A 19,911-nucleotide genomic window follows, 5' to 3' on the forward strand; every position below is an offset into this window, starting at 1 on the left:
TTCTAGGACTACCTGAGACCTCAGAGGGGGGAAAAGGAGTAACTCGAAAACTGTAAAACAAAATAACTCTAAACATTAAATCAAAAAAGACAACATTTAGATGGAAGATTAGACAGAAAAAAAAATGACTATTTAGCATGATGGGACAGTGGAAGGTCTCAGGGTTAAAAGAAGGATTTTTAAAGACAATGGACGCTTCAGTATATCCAAGGGAAGCTATCAAAAGAGAAAGGTTGAAAATAAATGTTGGTCTACATAGAATTTCAATTACTTCTTTACTCTGAGATCATCAAATTAGATACACATTTAATCAAGACACATACTGTATGTTACAGCCAAAAACCACAGTAAAACAAAATCAAACAATACCAAAAACAGAAACCTGTCAGCCTATCTTTTCTTTTTGCCTATATTATTTTTTCTAGTGCCTAAGTACTATTAGCAGAATCTAAATGTCTTATACAAACATAAACAATTATTTTTATTACTATTATATTCCACATAAAAGTTTGAGCTCAATTAACATTTTCTGAGACACTCACAGAATGCTGGCAATATAGGGAATTACAAAGATTTCTCAAAAAGATATAGCAGGGTATCCTAATGTAGCATTTGTAAATGGGCAGTAAAAGGAAAAAAAGGCTCCTGTAAGAGGACAAAAAGGGAACCCAAGCCAAGCATTTTACTCTGTAAGACAGAAGATGTCATTTGTAGATTGTCCTACTACTGCTTAGGCAGCTTAATCATTTTGGACTCTCTCAGAATTTTGAAAGTAAAACAATCCCCTTAATATGGTTTAGTCCTTTATTTTGTAATTTCACATGCATTATCTCCTTTTAGTCTCACAACAATCCTCTGCAGTAGGCATTAAGGTAGAATCAACCATTAGCTGACTCAGCTCTATCGCCTTCCCAGGCACCCCTTCTCTCCAAAGGAGACCAATGTATGTAAGGGCTTGAGAGTGATACTTGTTCGTAACTATATTAGGAAAGACAGGAGGCAAATCGCCAAATTCTTTTTAATTAACTGCATTGTGTGTTCCCCTCCCATAGGTAGAATTCTTTCTGTCACTACATACGTGACCCCTTTTACTCCATCTACCTCCCTCCTCCCCTCTCCCTCACTACCCTCAGGTAACCACTAGTTTACTGTCCATGTCCATGGGCCTCTGTTTGTTTGATCTACCATATGATCCAGCAATTACCAAATTCTTTAAAAAAAAACCTTGCAAAGAACAATGTATATGTGTAATTGATTAATATCTAGATTAAAATCCAGCAAATATTTATTAAGCACCTACCACGTATCAAGCCTGGGTTAGGTGCTTTTTCATTTTTATATTTATGCTTCACAACAAGTCTTTGACTACATATCAGTGTTAGAGGTGGCTGACAATAATACAGTGGAGCACACCCCAGAGCAAGCAAAAACATTTCAGAATTCTCTATGGACTCTTCCGTTCACCACTAGAAATTTGACAGATCTTTTAAAGGGTTTGAATACTCTACAGTCTGAAGTTGAAAGAGATTAAGATCACAAGCCAGTAACTGGCAGACTTAGGGCTCAATTCCAGGTCTTCCGACCTCTAACGACTTGTAAAACAAAGGTCTTGGCATTACACTACACTGAGACTGTCAGAGGCTCTTGGTGGTTCTCCATTTGAGAGTTTTGAGCATACAAACTTATTCCCCTGGTCTTTGTAACTGGTCTGTATCTCTTGGGTCAGTTAGCTAAACTGATTAGAGAAGTGGTCTGTGAACTTTTGGTAGCACCTCCTTATCAGTAAAAAAGAATTTAGCATATACTCAATATTTGTATACTTATTGGCTTAAAAATTATATACATGTACTTGTACTTTCTGTATTACTAAATTATACATACATTATAAATGGACCTTGTGCATCTGAAAATGTCTTTGTCTTCACATTTTCTATACCCCAAAGTGCTATCATGTCTCACTCTGAAGACTAGTCTGTTACGGACTTGAACTCATGAGGCCAGGTTCATGGGTTGCATTCCAACATGTGTCAGTTAGCCTCCCATGGAAAAAACCATCTGTTCAAGAACCTAACTGAAATCTAATGGTCATTTGTGCCCTTAAATGAGGCTGTGAAAAACTATACTCTGCAACATTCTATATGCTTTACCACTTTTTTTCTTGGGTAAGTGGGATGTGACTTATTAGGCTACATTTTGTCATCTTATGTTTTATAGGAAATATCTACTACAACTGTCTGTCACAAATAAAGATGTGACACAGGCAGGAAAGGATCACTGAATTGTATGTGTTTTGCATTTTGCAGCAGGCATACAGGATTAAACCTTACTCCCATAGTGTGAACTGCCATCGGGCCATGAATCTCACAATAAATAACAGTTACTATACAAGAAAGATTTCATCTTTGATGTCTACGTTTCCTTTCCTCTCATGTCAAACAAGTTACTAAAATCCCTCTGATTCCCTCATTCACTAAACATATACAAAAACATCAACTAGTATGTATCAATCATGTGGTACTGGGAATACCTTACATTCTTTTTTTTTTTTTTTATATCTCCAATAGCATCATCAAAGTACCATCCTTCATGACTTTTCCTGTAGAAAACTGAAACTAGCTTGGTTACTCATAATGTCTATTTCTGCCACTGCCAGGCCAATTCTTCCTCTTGACAAATTCATTTTCTGAAAGTAGACAGCTCTGGTCATTTGAACAGACTGCTTAAAAACTCCTCCGAGTTTCCCCAAATTAAATGTACTGCTTTACCTTGGCATTTGCGATCTTCTGCAATATGGCCTCAACCACTTGTCTGGTGTTATTTCCCAACATTACTGTACACATAGCCTGTCAACCTGGGTTGCCTCCCATTCTCTAATTTTTTTTTCTTCTTTTTAAATCAAATTAATACATACATGCACAGGGGCAACAAATCAGTGACAGAACCACTTATGATGAAAAGCAAATCTCTTCTCACCCTTATACCTAGGCTTTTTAAAAAAATTAGTTTTCTGCACTTTGATTATTTCTTTAAGACAAAAATAAGAAAGTTGAGGGACTCACTTATATTATGCCCCTTCCTTCATCTTCCCCTCCACTATCTGATAATTATATTACTTTAACATAAACCTCTTGTCTTTTCTATCAGTTTTGGATAGAAGCCTAACTTGCCACTTTATAAAAGGGGGCTAATAGTGCCTAGACATTCTTTCTTTCAAACTTCCCCCTACCTGCTGCTAGCTGAATTTTTACATTTTTATTAAGAAAATTAACATTTTCTCCTATAATCACAACCAAGTCCTTCATGCTGAAAAGCTGAAAGCCTATACAACAGCAGCCACATTTTTATGACAACATATTGGTCAAATGCAGGCTAGGAAATATATTAAATTTCCTTTTATATGGGCCTATAACAGTGACTTCCAGGACAATCCGAGGGGACTTGAAAAAAATACTACTTCATGAAATGCTTAAATTCATGATACATTTTAACTTTGATTTCTATTTGGACCATGAATCTCTTATATAGTTTTCTATTTTTACTGTTTCTAACAGTCCGTGCCTCCCTACCCCCATCATTCTTAGGGTAAGCTAATTTGACCATTATTCTTAATTTTTTCTTAGCCCTTAGCCATACTTTCCATTCTTCTGAGAACCCTCTCTTGCCCTCCCATTGCGACTGGTTGTTCTCTAGCCTTTGCTGCACAGCTATTATCTTGGGATATTTCTTTCCTGGTTGAACCTACTATTTTCATTTTCGCATGTCTTTGTCTTTCTTAGATTACTACATTGTAACTTCCTAAGAAAGGTGATGTAGATGAAAACTTTCTGAACCTTGTGCATCTGAAAATGTCTTTATTTTGTCTTCACATTTGTACAGTTTGGCTTGGTATCAAATGCTAGATAGAATAAAAACAATCTTGCCTCGGAACGCTAACATTGGTCCGGCCAAAGCTGCTGATGAGATGGGTGATGTTAGCCTGATACACACTTTTTGATAGGTGACCTGGTTTTTCTTTCCAGAAGTGTTAAGAAGAATTTTTTCTATCCTTGTACTTCTGAAATTACATGCTAGTGAGATAAACATGGGTCTTCTTTCCCTCATAATGCTAGATGTTTGGTGAACCTTTATAATCTAAAGACCTGAATTCTTTACCTCTGGGGGAATTCTAACATTTCTTTGATAATTTCCTTGTATCCATCCATTCTCCAGGGTTTCACTTTTCGCAACTCTTTTATTAGTTGGATATTGTATGTGTGGAATTGAATCCTTTATGTCACTATTTTTTTCTCCTATTTCCTGTCTCTATTTTCTGAGACTTCTTTGACTTTATTTTCTCACCCTCATACTGAATTTTTAATTCGGGCAAATCTCATTTCTAAATAAAATTTCAAGCGCTCCTTTTCTCAATATTGTTTTTACAGTAGCACCTTCCTTCACTCCTTACCCTTCTCCCCACCTCCCAATGAATGCGATCATTCCAAATCTCTTTGAAGATACAAACTGGAATTTTAAAAATCTTTTTCTAAATTGGGGCTCAGAGAGTAAAAAAAATATATTCTTGGTGATAGAGAGAATTAGATTGATGCCCATGGCCTGAGTTCCAAAAATTTGCCAGTTTTATCCCCAACATTTTTCTGTTCCTTCCAAGTTTGATTTTTACTAATCACATCAGTAAACCATTTTCTATCTACTTTTATGTATATGTAAAGTCATAGTAGCATAATAGGCAAAATACCTCGGTCCCTTAATGCCCAGATTGTGCTCAATGTCACTAATTTTTCCAAGTTATGGGACCATGAGGATTTTAGAAATGCATTTGAGGTTCAACTAGGTCATACTAATAATGCTTGGGCAATCTTGGACAACAGACAGGAAAGCAACAATGCGATGCTCAAACCTGGAATCCAATGAGATGGCTGCAGAGAGGAATATCAAATTTCTGAAGGCATTGATAAACCAAGGAAAGACTGACATTTGCTTATGACAAATATATCTATGTCATGAAATTACCTGTTACTGAAATAAATCTGTCACATGAAAACAGAACTACGGTTTGACAGTTTGTAAAATTGTATTATTGCCTATAAATACATGGTGACTGAAGCATGTATTTTAGAGAAATACATGCTTATTTATATGTATTTAGAGAAATACACATAAAATTATATGAAGCATATAATTTTAGAGAAAAAGAATTTTGTCAGTGAAGTGGAACATAGATATAAGTTATAGCCATTGTAATTACTCTGTAAGGCTCTCACATTTGTATATTCTCTGGCACAACTGTGTTTTAAATGATACATAGATACCTGCCCATTCATTATCACAAAAAACTTACTTTGTGTATTTAAAAAATTATACTAAATTACATATATTTATGTTTATAGTCTATTTGGTAAGTAAAGGTCTAGTCATAGGCAAAATTGTGAGGCTGGCAGCTGATCTATATCACAACCACATATCATTCATCTATATATACTCCTATCACTTTCAGATATTTGCCACCTCAAGCCTGAGTGTTCAATACCCTCCAGCTGTGTATTGGAATTCTTTCATTCATCCAGTTAAACATTTATTTACTGAGCACCTAATACATGCCGGGCATTCTTCTAGTTGCCTGAGATATACACTAAATGAAACAGATGAAAATCTCTGCTGTTTGACGGAGATACTACCACTACCACTACTAATTCATGTTAGAACATGATAATTACCATGGGAAAAAAGATATTAAATTGGGTAACAGGGATCAAGAGTGCAGGGACGGAAAGAAGGCTTACGATTTTGAATAAAAGTATCAGGGCAGGCTTTATTGAAAAGGTGCTATTTGAGCAAAGACCTTGAAAGAAGCAAGGAAGTCAAAAACCTGGGGGAAGAGTGTTCCAGGCAAAGGGACAAGCCAGTGAAAAGGCTAGTGTGGGAACACACAGGGAGACCAGTGTTTGGATCAGAGTGTGTGCAAAAGAGAGAAAGAGAACAGGTCAGGTCCAAGATGGACTAAACCTCAGGTGGCTCTCGTGCTTTTGCTTCTTCCTGATTGCCTGATCCCAATAAAAATGTTTCTGATCTTTGACATAGTATCTGAGGCCCATTCCTTTTCTTTAGAAGGCAATTCATATTATGGGCCAGGTACTATGTTAGGTGTTAAGAGATACTAAAATAGAGTATCTGCCCTCTAGGAACTTAGCTAGGGTTTCAAAAATGTTATAATAGGATAAATATCTGTTGAGCTATGACCCCTGATAGATAAAACAAAATCAGTTCAGTTAAAACATATGTAATTTTAGGAATTCTGTAAAGTGTCATTTTAGACAGCACAGAAAAATAGCAGGAGAAAATTCGCGGACAGGTGGATCTTTTGGTGTTCCTTCAATCACACAAAAAGCCACCTCGTTGGTTTCTCAGGACCAACAAAAGGTCTGTAGGTTCCCTTCTAAATGGTTTTTAAAGTTCATCTTTTAATGGGGAAAAAATGAACTTAATGTTTCCTTTTCAAGTTGAGAGTTAAAAAATAGAATTTTATTTTTAAAATGTAAAAAGAATTAAAGAAAAGGAACTGAAATCAATGCTATCTATTTGAGTTACAGAAAATCTAATGTTATAACATGCTAACATTAAGAAAACTGGGTGATATTAATTGATTTTAAAGAATGATTCAACATTTGGCATTAAGCCCTGCCTTGTATACATAATTTCCTTTTTCCTCCCCTCCCTTGAGTCAGGAAGTGTGTTCTTAAGGCATTTGTATTTTCTAAATTGTTTTGAATGTCCGAAATATTGTTAAAGCTTTAAGTAAAACACTTAAATGTTCCTTGGTAAAAGCCAATAAATAAGCATTTTCTAACCATGGATATGTAACCATTTTTGGCCTAACGTAAAATGACCATACAAGTGAAAAATGTATACTTTATTTACCTCTTAAAAGTAATTCAAAATTAAAGTATCACCTTCTACATAGATACCTACAGTTGTGTAATATACAGTTTTTTATTTTAAAAAGATTTTTTTTAGATGATCAAGATATACAAAAATTATTTTTGGTTGTGACACATAATTAGGCAGGTTATTCAAGTCAGGGTGAAAAACCACACTTTAATTTAATTTATTCTAGATTATAATTCAACCAAATCCAATTTATTTGATTTACTAATGGATGATAAATTTTGCTCAGCATTTTTCATTTTAACTAAATACTAAAGGAGAGTAAGCCAGCTTCTTGTATCTACGCTTGAGAAAACAGCATTGCTGGTTCACCAGACTAACGTTCTCAGTCACTGCCGTGAAGAGCACAATTTGCTCCCAATTGAGAATCCTAATCAACAAATTTAATTCTCTTTAAAGAGCAGCAGGATAGCACAATTCACACAGAAAAATATCAAGTTGATTTTGGCAGGATTTAAGATTAAATATAGTGCGAATTATCATTAACTAAGTACATTTTAACAAGTAATGCTTTGAAAACTGTGCCTATTCTAAGTTAGATAGAATTACTTGCTTAAAGTTACTTAAACAGTTGAATAAAAACTTCAGATTTTTAAAGGAACCAAAAACAAGACTGATTTTAAGTCTTTGACTGTTTAAAATACATTCTTCTACGCATCAAAATATTGCTGATATTATAGTAATCTCCTAAGTATTACTCAGTTCACAATTTTGTTCATGCCTAGTTTAATACTGAGAGTTACAGTCATCCGTTTTCTGTAAAAGTTTACGAACACTAGCTAAAAATTACCCTACCGCTAGAAAGCCAATGTAAAAATAAATTTACAAAACATACAGACTTGAAATGTATACAAATAAATGGCTTACTTTTAAAACAGAAATATTATCCTTTAAAAGTTCTATAAACACTGGTTATGAATTTTGAAAAGCGTCTTAAAAGAACATATAAAATGAAATAAGTGTTTAATTAATTATACTTAGCTCCAACTAAAACATTTTAGTTTTTAAAGAAGTTGAACAAAGCTTACCTGTATAGAGCGAACACGAAAAGACAAAAATTTAAACATGGCTACGAAACCATGATGGTGATAAAAGAATTTCTGACCGTAAAACTTAAGTTAGAGAGGGAAGGCCAAGCCCCTGCAAAGTTTTCTCCTACCAGCTGTTCCGGCAATTAGAAAATTTCCTGTCAGGCGGGTCCTGAAATGCTAGAAAAAGAGGCCTGACAATTTTCCTGTGGTAAAAGAAAGGAGGAACAAATGGCGAGGGCACTCATGTAGCTGATAGGTAGGGAGGCCAGAACAGGAAACCAAAAACAGATTTGCTGATAGCAAAATCCTGTCGAAAAGTTCTTTACTCCTGGTTCCCAGCAATCCAGTGAATTTTCACAAACAGTGAACATAACTTTATTTCAGAATCCTGAGAAATGCCAGTATTTAACTATATGATTCTTTAGAAGCAACTGAAACTAGTCAGCACTATTAAAGTAATAAGTCATTGATGTGCATGTCAAATTTTACCCTTTGTAATGTTTATTTAGACACACACTCCAAAGGATACAGTCTTAAGACTATTTTAAGTTTATATATAGACATGTCATGGATGTTCTCTGTCAATGAGAAAGAGTTTCATAACGATGGGAAGAAAATGACCACATGCAAAAGAAACTTTCCGATTGTAATGAAAGGACAAATTCTTCCTTTATTAAGTAGGAGTAAATTATATTTAAATTCACATTGGTTATAAACATCAATTATCAACTAGGTTAAAGACTGCAAGGCCCATAGCTAAAACTCTCATTTCTAGTTGATAAAAACTCTAAATTAAACAAAAAAAAAGTTCAATCCCTGGGATATTAGTGAGCAAAAGGAACATTTACTGAAGAAGCCAACGTGAAAAAGAAAGGAGTCAAGCTACCAGACAATCCCTTATTCCACTTCATTCTCTAACAGCTTCTAGAAGTTCTTCTAAGGTATTTTTGCTTTGGAAAATATTGTAATATTTTTTAAAGTATGCCAATATTTAGAACATGATGACCGAGACAGTGGCATTTAAACAAAATCAAAGCACAGAAGCATTGAGAGCTGTGGGAAAATGTGGTGCTTAACATACATTTAATCTATGTGGAACCGACAAAAACCTCAAACGTTAATCTACATTGCCTCTACAGACATCAGGAATGATTAGCTCGCTTTCTAGAAGAAGGAACTATGGTTAGGTAGGCGCATGTTTGATGATGGAGCTATCTATACTGGGAGTGCAGCTCAGCACTCCATTATTGAGCAAACATTAGAGTGCCCATTAGGTGCTACGGGTACCGTATGAAAGGCTAGGGCTCTTCCTGCTATATCAAAATTTTATGGCAATATTCTATAAATGTTCCTGCTATATCAAATTTTTATAATGTTCCATAAATGACCTAATGGAAGTTGGAGAATTAAAAAAAATTGGTCAATTTAAAAATTCTCCAATGTAACCAAATACATTAGAATCAACTGGGACCCAAATAAATACCCAAAACAAAACTCAGAATTCTGCCTGGGAAATTGTGCACTTCTCTTGATTACAAATGCATACCTAAATTTTTCAGCAAGGAAAGCACTTAGAAAGTTTCCCATCAGAACAAGAACCCTCCCATCTCCCAAAAGGAATTACTTAAGGCTCCTTACAAGGCTGCAAAAGGGCAGTCAGGCTAGGACAATCACCTAACCAAAACTGCAGCCTGAATGTGAAGTACCTAAGACTATCAAGAAGAAGCAAACGTGGTTACTGTACAATCGATTAAGACGTACAAAACAAAATAGGAGTGTCTCTGTATAGAGCAGTCATCAATTTTATTTAAGTAACACACAAGAACAGGAGCGACCAAATAACCTTTTTTAAAGGATTAGTTTAAACTGGCTTTAATGACTACTGATGCTCAGGTTAACAAGTCACATTTTGCTGTGCACTGTGCTTTTTAATATTAGCACTAAGAAAATGAAACAATACTTTGGATACCAAAATTTGAAATAAGTCTCCCCGAGCTGAAATAATATCTTAATTAAAACAGCGTGGTATTGCTGTATTAAAGATAAACAGAATGTCAGAAAAGAATGTAACACTTTACATCTGAGAGAAATGTTAGGACATTTGGCTACCTGTTTGGAAAATGCAGAAGCCATAAAAAAAATATTGATAGAGATTTGATTATAAAATTCAAAAACTTCTCCACACCAAAAGGTACCATAAACAAAGTTAAAAGACTAGCTCACATGACTGGAATCCCTTATAATGATGCAACAATTCACGACTGAGCAATTGCTTTATTTGGGTGTTTAGATATCACCTAAACAGAATGAAAGCTCTTAAGGCCCTTAGATACGCGGTTTATGACATTTATTACTGTTTAAGCACAGCCCATTGCCCCTACCAGATTAATCTTCAGAATAGGCACCATACTTATCTTTGTATCCTCACAGCAAATAGCACATAGTAGGAACTCAAATAATGGCTGCCTGAATAATTGTATCATATGCCAAAATCTGAAATAGACATTACTTGTGGGGTTATGTAGATGAAACTAGATATTATTTATACTTTTCCTGCCTCTCTTGACTTTCTTTTAATTTGTCTTATAAAATTTTCAGCTAGTTTTTCTTCATTTGTGTATCTTAATGGTTTTATCATTTACCTTATTTAAAAGTAATTTTTATCTTAAAAATTATGCGCATCCATTATAGAAAAACAATAAAGACAAACAAAAGGGAGAAAAACAAAAGAGAAAAAAATCACTATCTTGGTGCATTTCTTTCCAGTCTTTTTCTGTACACATGCACACACTTAGACCATACTATACATATTATCATTTTTTTTTCTGTAAAGGGCTAGACAGTAAATGTTTTTGGTTTTGTAGGCCATATGGTCTCTGTCAACTCTGCCACTGCAGTGGGAAAAGGAATGAGTGAGGTAGTGTTCCAATAAAACTTCATTTACAAAAACAGGCGGCAGGCTTCAGGTTTAGTTTGCTGACCCCTGTACTCTATTATTAAATAACCTTCAATGCATTATTAATAACCACAGAGGATTCTACTATACAAATCCCTTACTGTTGGGTATTTGATCTTCTATACCACTGGGATGTCTCCAGCCTTTGTGCATACCGACAATCATTTAGACATAATTTCTAGAAGTGAAATTACACTTCTAGAAGCACAGTTTGCAACATTTTAGTTTTTTGATCCTAACTTATATGCCAAGTTGTCCTCCAAGAAGAACCTAAATAATGGGGAAACCACATCAATACCTCAGGCAGGGACAAACTACAGCCAGGCCAGGCCAGGGCCAAATTTGGTCATGCCAGTCTCTGTTTACATATGAGCTCCTGCTGTTTTTGCCCTACCATGGCTACTCTGCTGACTTGAATAGTTGCTACAGAGACCATATGGCTTGCGAAGCCAGTGAAATATTTACTACCTAACCCTTTATAGACAGAGTTTGGTGACTCAAGGTCTAGAGCCCTCAAACAGAAAGAGCAGCAGATGCAAAAGAACTGAGATAGGAATCAGCTTAATGGATTCAACACACAAAGGAAAGACCTAGGTCCCTAGAATGTGGTGAACACCGAAGAAAGAGGAGATGGGGAGGTAGGTTGGGGCCACATTAACTAGGGTATCGATTTATTAAGAAGTTTGGATTTGGATTTTACTTCAAGTGTAATAGGAAGCTAATCTTCTCAATTTTAGGCAACGGCATCATTACCAATCCCAAGAACCTTAAGTCCTTTTTGGCTTTCCTTTCTTATCTAATTTTCTTCCCTTCATATTCAATCCATCAACAAATTCTACTCATTTTATCTCTAAAACATATACCCCAAATCTGTCTATTTCTAGTTCCTCTGCTACTCTCAGTACAACTCTCATCATCTAGTGCCATCTAACTGGTTTTCTTGCTTCCCCATTTTCCCTGTGCAATCCTTTCTCTTCACAGCAGCCAGAATAATCTAAAAATAGAAATCAGATGGGACGTGCGTCTATCTCAAATTCTTCAATGTCTTCCCATCACAGAACAAAATCCAAATTTCTCATAGTCTACGGAACATAAAGCAAGCACTAACAAATGCTACCCTGATCCTGACTTGGGAATACTTAATCATTCAAATATGATGTCAATATTAGGTTTTAGGCACGTTTGGTCATGTTAAAGTCAGACTATTCCCTCTTTACTAAAAGTGGAATGAATATTCAATTTTTATAAAATGCCTTTTTATTATCTATTAATATGGTCACTTAGCGTTTCTCTTTTGACCTACTGCTTTGATAACTTAGATCAACCGATGTCCTAATATGCTTGTATTTCTGAGAAAAAAATTTGTTTTAATAAAAGTCTGTATTTGATTTGTAAATTTTTAAGGATTTTTTGCATCTATATTCATAAATTAGGTTTTAGCACAGTTTCCCTTCCTATGTTAACTTTCATTTTCAGGGCTATGCTAACTTTATAAAACAAACCAGAAGGCAATGAAAATTTTCTCTATGCTTTGGAACGATTTAAAGACCACAGGAATGATCTATTTCTTGACAGTTTCAAAGATTTCTCCTGCCAAATCACTGGGCCTACCACTGCAGTTGTAGGAGTGGAGGTGGCGGGGGGCGGGGGGAGAACGTGGTGGTACTCGTTCTTTACTAACTTAAATTTTCCCTTGCTATTGGTTTACTCAGCTTTTCTATCCCTTCCTAAAATATATCATTTAGACTTTCCTAGAACACCACATATTTCAGCAAGACTTTCATATTAGTATAGAGCTACACTCAGTATTCTATTATATTTTTTAAACTTAAGAAAAATTTCAAGGATACCTAAAAGTAGACAGAACAGTATAGCAAACACTTATGTACCCAGCACTCAGCTTTAACAATTATCAACTCATGGCCAATCTTGCTTCATACACACACTTCCCCCCACTCCCATATTTAATTATTTTGAAGCAAATCCCAGACATTATATCATTTCATCTGTAAATACTTTAGTTGTTATGATGTTTTAATCTCCTTCCTATCTGTGGTTATATCCTGTTTTGCTTTCCTAATGCTGTACATTGGTTTTTTTTTTTTTCCTGTTTTCTAATTCACCTATTTTGGAATTTATATTTAATTCCTTCCTCTTGCTTTTTATAGATCTACTTTGTAGTTCTTTTTCTCACTTCTTTCACTGATTCCTTTGTTTCTTTATTTGAATTCTCATTTATTAATATATTTTCTTTCAAGTAAATTCTAACAATATCATTTAAGATACTACTATGTTCTAAGCACTGTGCTTTACATAAAATTATTTGAGTTAATTCTCACTACAATGAGTTAACTACTATTATCCACACTACACATGAAGAAACTGAGGCTTAGAGAGAAGTTATAGAATGTGCTGCCCAAGTTCACAGTTTGGAAGACAGCATGGCTGTGATGTTGGTAGGAGTATAACCAAGCAATTCTACCTGGGAAAGGAGCGTTTTATATGTATGGCCAGTGGCTGACTTAGGTCAGAAACCAGTTGCTATACCTTTTGATAAGACCCTGAAGGAAGACAGCTCAGCAAAGTTCCAGAACACTGTTCTATACCATACATTTGGCAAAACCCAAACCCTGGTCAAAACCAATTATCAGCCATCTTTATGACTCCATGATGGCTGAACCCTACTGGAGAAAAATCAACCTCTATGACAAAAACTTAAAAATAACATGTTCTTAACTAATTCCTTTGGATACTTTTTTTTTTATATATGGCTCATTCAATTTTTCAGACGCTAAATGATTTCCATTTAAGTACAGGAGAATTCTTCTCTAGCACATATCCATCAGCAGATAATATTACAAAGTACTAAGGTTCTAAAGTTTTTAAATCAGAGATGGGAGATAAGTTTCATGATCAACTTGACCCAAATGGCACCGAGAGGGATTGCTTCTAAGGCCTTGTCTCAATGGAAAGCACGCTATGCTCCATTTGCAGTATCTCCCCTGAATCTAGAGAGAGGGTGAGGGGGCAGCAGTACCAATGTTCCAGGTAGAATCTTGCAGTAAGCAGCAATACACACTAGGTGGTATTGCTCACTTTCCTATCCACACATTTTTCCTGCTTAGCTTAGTGTTCTTTTGACTTAGTCATGTTTGTCTAAAATGGTTTAAATTAAAAGACTCATTTAGGTAAAGGGGCTACAACTTTCGATATGCCAGTATTTCAGGTTGACTCAGTAAAATATTCATACTTGAACAGAATGTAAATCAGTTTGATCTCTTTCCAATTATGGATAAGATCACTTAAACTACAAAAATGGGTATTGTGATGAACAGAGTACAGCAGAGGAAAGCAATTTTGGATCAGAGGCACCATATGAGTTAGGCAAGCCATGATGCAAAAAGTGGTTTTCAGTTTTTTAAAAAGCTCTTAGGTGTAGAGGAAAGGGACACTAGGAAAGAAAGAAAAAAAAAAAGCCCCAAAAGAGCAAAAAAATGTAGCGAAAGGAAACCTTACACGTTTGGAAATTTTGCCTATTATACAGATATTCTATTTAGTACTACTATGCAGTGCTAATTACAATGCGATTTATCTCAGAAATATTTTCCCTAGTGGTATATACTTAAATCTACTAGAGTATATTTTTCCCATACTCTTGAGTTCTAAAAGATACTCTCAGCCAATGAGAGTTAGAACAGACAATACTTTACACAAGTGTCATAAATGTACCAGTCCACTGTTCTCTGCCAATGAGCACTCTTCTGTACTTTCCTCTGTTAAGTGGGTTCTTCACTATCGATTGTCAACTCTGCTAGTGCTTCTCTTCCTGTAGTTAATTTAGCGTTTGACCCATGATGACTGTAAGAGGTGTGTAGGTGTGTGCTGGACTCATGACTATGACTATCACTTTGGATCTTCAAATGCAAGCTTCAAGAAAATGGAGGAAACTAGTGGACAACTGGGAATTGGTGAAATTCCCTGGATACTGTGAAGGCCATCATATACATCGCTGCAACCTTAGGGTTACTATATGAACAGTAACTGGCGTAATGGCATATATAAAGATAGAAGAAACCACTGCTAAAGGCCCATCATGACTTTCGGAGATATGAAAAGAAGAGAGCACTGCTGGTGTACTCCTTGCCTGTGTCCTTCATAGGGTTGCCGTTCCTTCGCCCAGCATTTAAGGCTGTCTACGACATATCTTCACTTTTCTTTTTAAACAATTTTTTATCATTACTTTTAATAAACTTTCTCCAACTGTTGACTATCATGCATGTGACTATGATATAAGAGCTACAAAGACTGAGTTGATAAATATAATGTTTAGGACTATAGTAATATAATGTTTACAAAATCGATGTTATGAGCAATTAATGTATGCATGGTAATTAGAAATAAATGGTTAAGGGGAACAGAAGAGTCAAAGGACTAAGTTGAGAAAGTCAAATTATTTCACAATTTTGTCTGTGGTCAGGCCTATTGTCAACCACAAAATTACTGGATTCTCCCCTAGTTTCTACGGAATTTGCTTTATCCCTTGTGAATAGTCTGAGAGAGCAGGACCAGCTTCTGGAAGTAAGAGGAAAATCAACACTCACAGGGCTCTTACTTTGTGCTAGGTACTTATTTATCTCCTTTAATTCTCAAGCCTCAGAACAATCTTCACCTGGTACGACAAGAGCTATAAAGAGAATTATTTCCCCACTAAGCAAGAAACTAATGATTCTTGGATGATTGTGGAGAATTAACAGTCAAGACTCCCTATTTCTTCTGCATGGATCATGCAGAGCATGGAGGTCTCTGGCCAGCTGACAAAGAATGGACAATTCCGGAGTCCAGGAAGATATATTGGCTTGAGGTGCTATACAGCACTCTACCTTCTGCTATGAAGACAGTCTTTCTCCCCAGCCCCATTAAAATAAAGGCTAAAAATAAGTCTCTCCAGCAGGGAAGGGAGAACAAGACACTGGCTGGAGAAAGTTAACTGATGAGAAATTTAGCTAATTAAACATAAATATTGATTAATATGCAAATGTTCCTGGGGAGGAAGATGGGGGAAGGTTGTGACTGGTATATTCTGGTATGAACCAATTTAATTAAATTTTCTTATATTTTATGAGATACATGGAAGAAATAAAAGTTTTTTATTTCAGGTGTGTAAAGACAAAAAAGGATCAAGCCTTTAGAAAGCCAAGGGAAACGAAAGCAGCATTAAAATTGCAGAAGATGGAAGCAGATGTAGGATATGGGAAGAAGGCAGACTGCAGGGCGAACAATAAAGGGGAGAGAGGAAGAGATGAAGTTCAAAGAACAGAAAAATCCGGCCAGAATAAAATGGCCCTACTGCAAACAGAAACCAGGAGACATGTTCAAGAGATACCATAGGGGCAGCTCCACCATTCACTAGTAGGCTTTCACTTGATCTCCCTATTTCCAGCCCAGTGCCTCCTCACCCCACTTCTTACTGTGCCTGCAGCTCCCCAAGTGTGGATGGAGCCTTTCTGGTTCCTTGTTCTCCATGAAATACCTTCCATCTCTTCCAAGGGTAGGAGAGAGGAAAGAGTGAAGGTTCTTTATATAGACCAATTTGACCAATCCCTGTTTTCAGCTCCATGCCATATTTCCACTTTCCATAGTACCTGGTGACCTCATTCTTGAGCTCTTCTGGGGCTATGGGGGCCATGAATAAGGCCTGCTTCCTGCTGATATGCTCCTCTAAAAGCATTTAGGTCTTATAACTTCCTCTTGTTATGATTCTTTTATCCACTTTTCATATTTATATATTGTGGTTCAAATTACAGAAGTCTTAATTTCAAAGACCACATTTGTTTCTTATTCTCCTTAACATTTTGGGTGATACTTTCCTAGAGGAGAGGACAAAAACAGCTTTATTTTGCCATTTAAAACTGCAAGATTCCCTTACATGGTTTTGTGTTTCCAACAACCTAACAGGGTTCTTGGCACCTAACAGATATTCATTAACTACTTTGTTAATGAATAATTAGATGTAGTCAGAATACAGACTAAGCTGCCTTAACAAAAAATCCTCAAAATGTAATGGTTCAAACAAGATAAGTGCCTATTTATCTCTCGTGGAGCAGTCTACAGGTAAGAGGGTAGGTTATGAAGCAGTGTTGTTATTTCATTAGCTCAATAAGAAACCCAGGTTTCTTCTCTCTTGTTATTCTCCATTTATTCTCTGGTTTTGTCATGGTCAAAACTGGCTAATCATTACACCCTGCATTCTAGCCCATGGAAAAAGGGCTAGTCAACCTACAAGAAAGCCTACCAGTCGACAGGCTCCATACATACAATTATTATCTCATAGTTCCTATGGGCCAGGAATCTGGGCCAACAAACACGTGAGCTTGGAAGCAGATCCTTCTCCAGCCAAAGTTCAGATGAGACTCTAACCCTGGCCAACTCCTTGATTGCAGTTTGTGAGAGATCTTATTCCACAAAACCCAGTTAAGCTGTGCACAGATTCCTGGCTCACAGAAACTGTGAGATAATAAGTGTACATTATTTAAGCCACTAAATTTGGGGTAATTTGTTATGCATCAAACATAACTAATGCCATATCTTAACTTTCACTATTTAAAGTAACTAATAAAATGAAAACTTTTAATTGTACATTAAAGGCAAATACAATTTAAAAGGATAAGGCTAACAGATTATTTTGACAATCTTTTGGATTTAATACCATTAAAGAAATATTAAATATTAGGCCTTTATTTTATATTTAAACCTAATTCCTAGAATCTGGAATGATCTACTCAATAAGTTTACCTACATTGCTGGTAAGATCTTTGTCCTGCACCTATTCAACCTATCTCTAGAATGCAGTTTTCTTTGAGATGTAAATGTTACTAATGTGAGCACTCTGAGGGAAAGTGTGAGACATATAACAACACAATGAAAAATGCTTTGACTTTAGACTCGAGAGAATAAAAAATATGAAGGTTTTCCTTCTAAAGGAATTGTTACATAAAGAAAAAAGGTAGCTGGTGGCAGAAAAATCAATATTAACACTTGCTGATTGTTTTTACACTTGCTTAAATGCCAATAAAAACATACTATAGACTAATAAAGTAAAATGACTCAAGTGGTTTGGAAGGTACAGAAATCTAGACCAAATCTGAAGGTAGCCTTGGGCACTAAGCCCCATGCCCACGTCTCTGTGTTAGCCAAAACTTAATTTATGCATTCATTTAAGTAACAAGCACTTACTGGGGTGCTGGACATAAAACAAAGAATAAGTCCGATATGGTCACTGCCTCATGCAGCTCACAGTTTAGTAGGAAATATAAACAAATAAATAAGCAATGGAATCTAGTACACTGTTGCCATTTAGAGTATGCATAGGCTGCTGTGGTAGCACAAAGGAAAAACACTTAAATAAAGGTAGAAATGGATGTGATAGTTTTATCGGGACGACATCTCAGCAGAAGTGATAGCAAAACTTGGACCTGATCAGGAATTAATTATATGGGGGTGGTAAGGGAAAAGAATTCTGGGAGAGGGAATATCACCTATGAAGGCCCAGGAGCAAAAGAGAACCTGATATATTTGAGTGATTGGATTTTAAGTAGAGGATAATGGGTGTTTGGCTGAAGATAATATGGGGAAGTGTGTAAAGGCCTTACTATGCAGGGCCTGGTAGGTAACATTGCAGAGTTTGGATTTTATTTGGAAAAAAAAAAAAAAAAAAAAGGAATGCACGAAACTATTGAAGAGTTTTAAGAAGAAGTGTACAATAATCTCACTCCTCCATAACTAACATAATGTTCATGACAACTTGTTTGGTTTCTAAAATGTTAATTTTCCCAACATGTTAAAAAATATATAGGAACATACAATTTTTTTTATATGCTAACGATAACCATAGCAGAAAAAGAATCCCTCTCACAACATAAAACTACAAAATATCCATGAATTACCTTAATAAGAAATATACAAAACTATATAAGAAACCATAAAATTTTGATAAAGGATATAAAAGAATATCAGAATAAATTAATGTTCTTGGATGTGAAGACTCAATATTATTAAAATGATTTTTTCAAGTTAATCTGTAAATTTAATGCAATTCTAATAGAAGTCCCAATTAATTTTTCAGGAGTATTTGATAAATTGGTTATACAGTTCGTCTGGAAGATATATAATACCACAACTTTGAAAAGTAAAAAGGTAAGAGAGCTTGCCTTGCCACATATAAACAACATAATTATTTATTTAATAGTATAGTAATTGAAAATATATGTAAAGTCAAAACATTCAGAGGTTTTGTGGGTTGAATCATGTCCTCCTAAAAGATACGTTCAATATTCCCTATGCTGTACTTTACATGTGTCAGATGGGTACTAGACTTATTGGAGGGATCACTTTGTAAGGTATATAAATGTCTAATAACTATGTTGCACACCTGAAACTAATATAATATCGTACTCAATTATAATTGAAAAATAAATTTGAAAACATTTTAAAAAGGTATGTTCAAGTTCTAATCCCTGATACCTATGAATGTGATCTTATTTGAAAATAGGGCCTTTGCAGATGTAATAATGTTAGGATGAGGTCCTACTGAAGTAAGGTAGGCCCTAATACAATGACTGGAGTCCTTATGAGAGGAAAATATGGACACAGAGACACACAGGGAGAATGCCATGTGACAATGGAGGTACAGATTGGAGTGATGTGTCTACAAGCCAAGGAATACCAAGGACTGCCCCACAAAAAGCTGGAAGAGGCAAGGAAGGATCCTATCCCAGAGCCTTCAGGGAGAGCACAACTATCAATTCCTTGATTTCAGATTTCTAGTTTTCTGGACTATGAGAGAATAAATTAGTTGTTTTAAGCCACCCAGTTGGTGGTACAGGTAGGGCGGCCCTAAGAAATTAATACAACGGGTATATGACAATTTTATATATGATAAAAGAAGGATCTCAAATTAGTGGGTTTTGTCTATTCAATAAATAG

The 19,911-nt window shown here is 35.5% G+C and overlaps 1 protein-coding gene across 7 annotated transcripts in view; it reads right to left on the minus strand.

Annotated features, from left to right (window-relative positions):
• Positions 1-19,911, minus strand: part of RPS6KA3 (ribosomal protein S6 kinase A3) — a 98,780-nt gene that overhangs the window by 48,178 nt on the left and 30,691 nt on the right. The window contains exon 1 of one of the 7 annotated variants that reach the window (XM_016125101.2): positions 7,971-10,657. The exons of the other annotated variants lie outside the window; for them this stretch is intronic. Coding sequence (XP_015980587.1) covers positions 7,971-8,009 — 39 coding nt within the window. The 5' untranslated portion in view covers positions 8,010-10,657. Of the gene's footprint in view, positions 1-7,970; positions 10,658-19,911 lie in introns of those variants that run through there. 7 annotated transcript variants of the gene reach the window in all.

This window comes from Rousettus aegyptiacus, unplaced genomic scaffold, assembly GCF_014176215.1.
Source record: "Rousettus aegyptiacus isolate mRouAeg1 unplaced genomic scaffold, mRouAeg1.p scaffold_m13_p_9, whole genome shotgun sequence".
Classification (NCBI taxonomy): domain Eukaryota; kingdom Metazoa; phylum Chordata; class Mammalia; order Chiroptera; family Pteropodidae; genus Rousettus; species Rousettus aegyptiacus.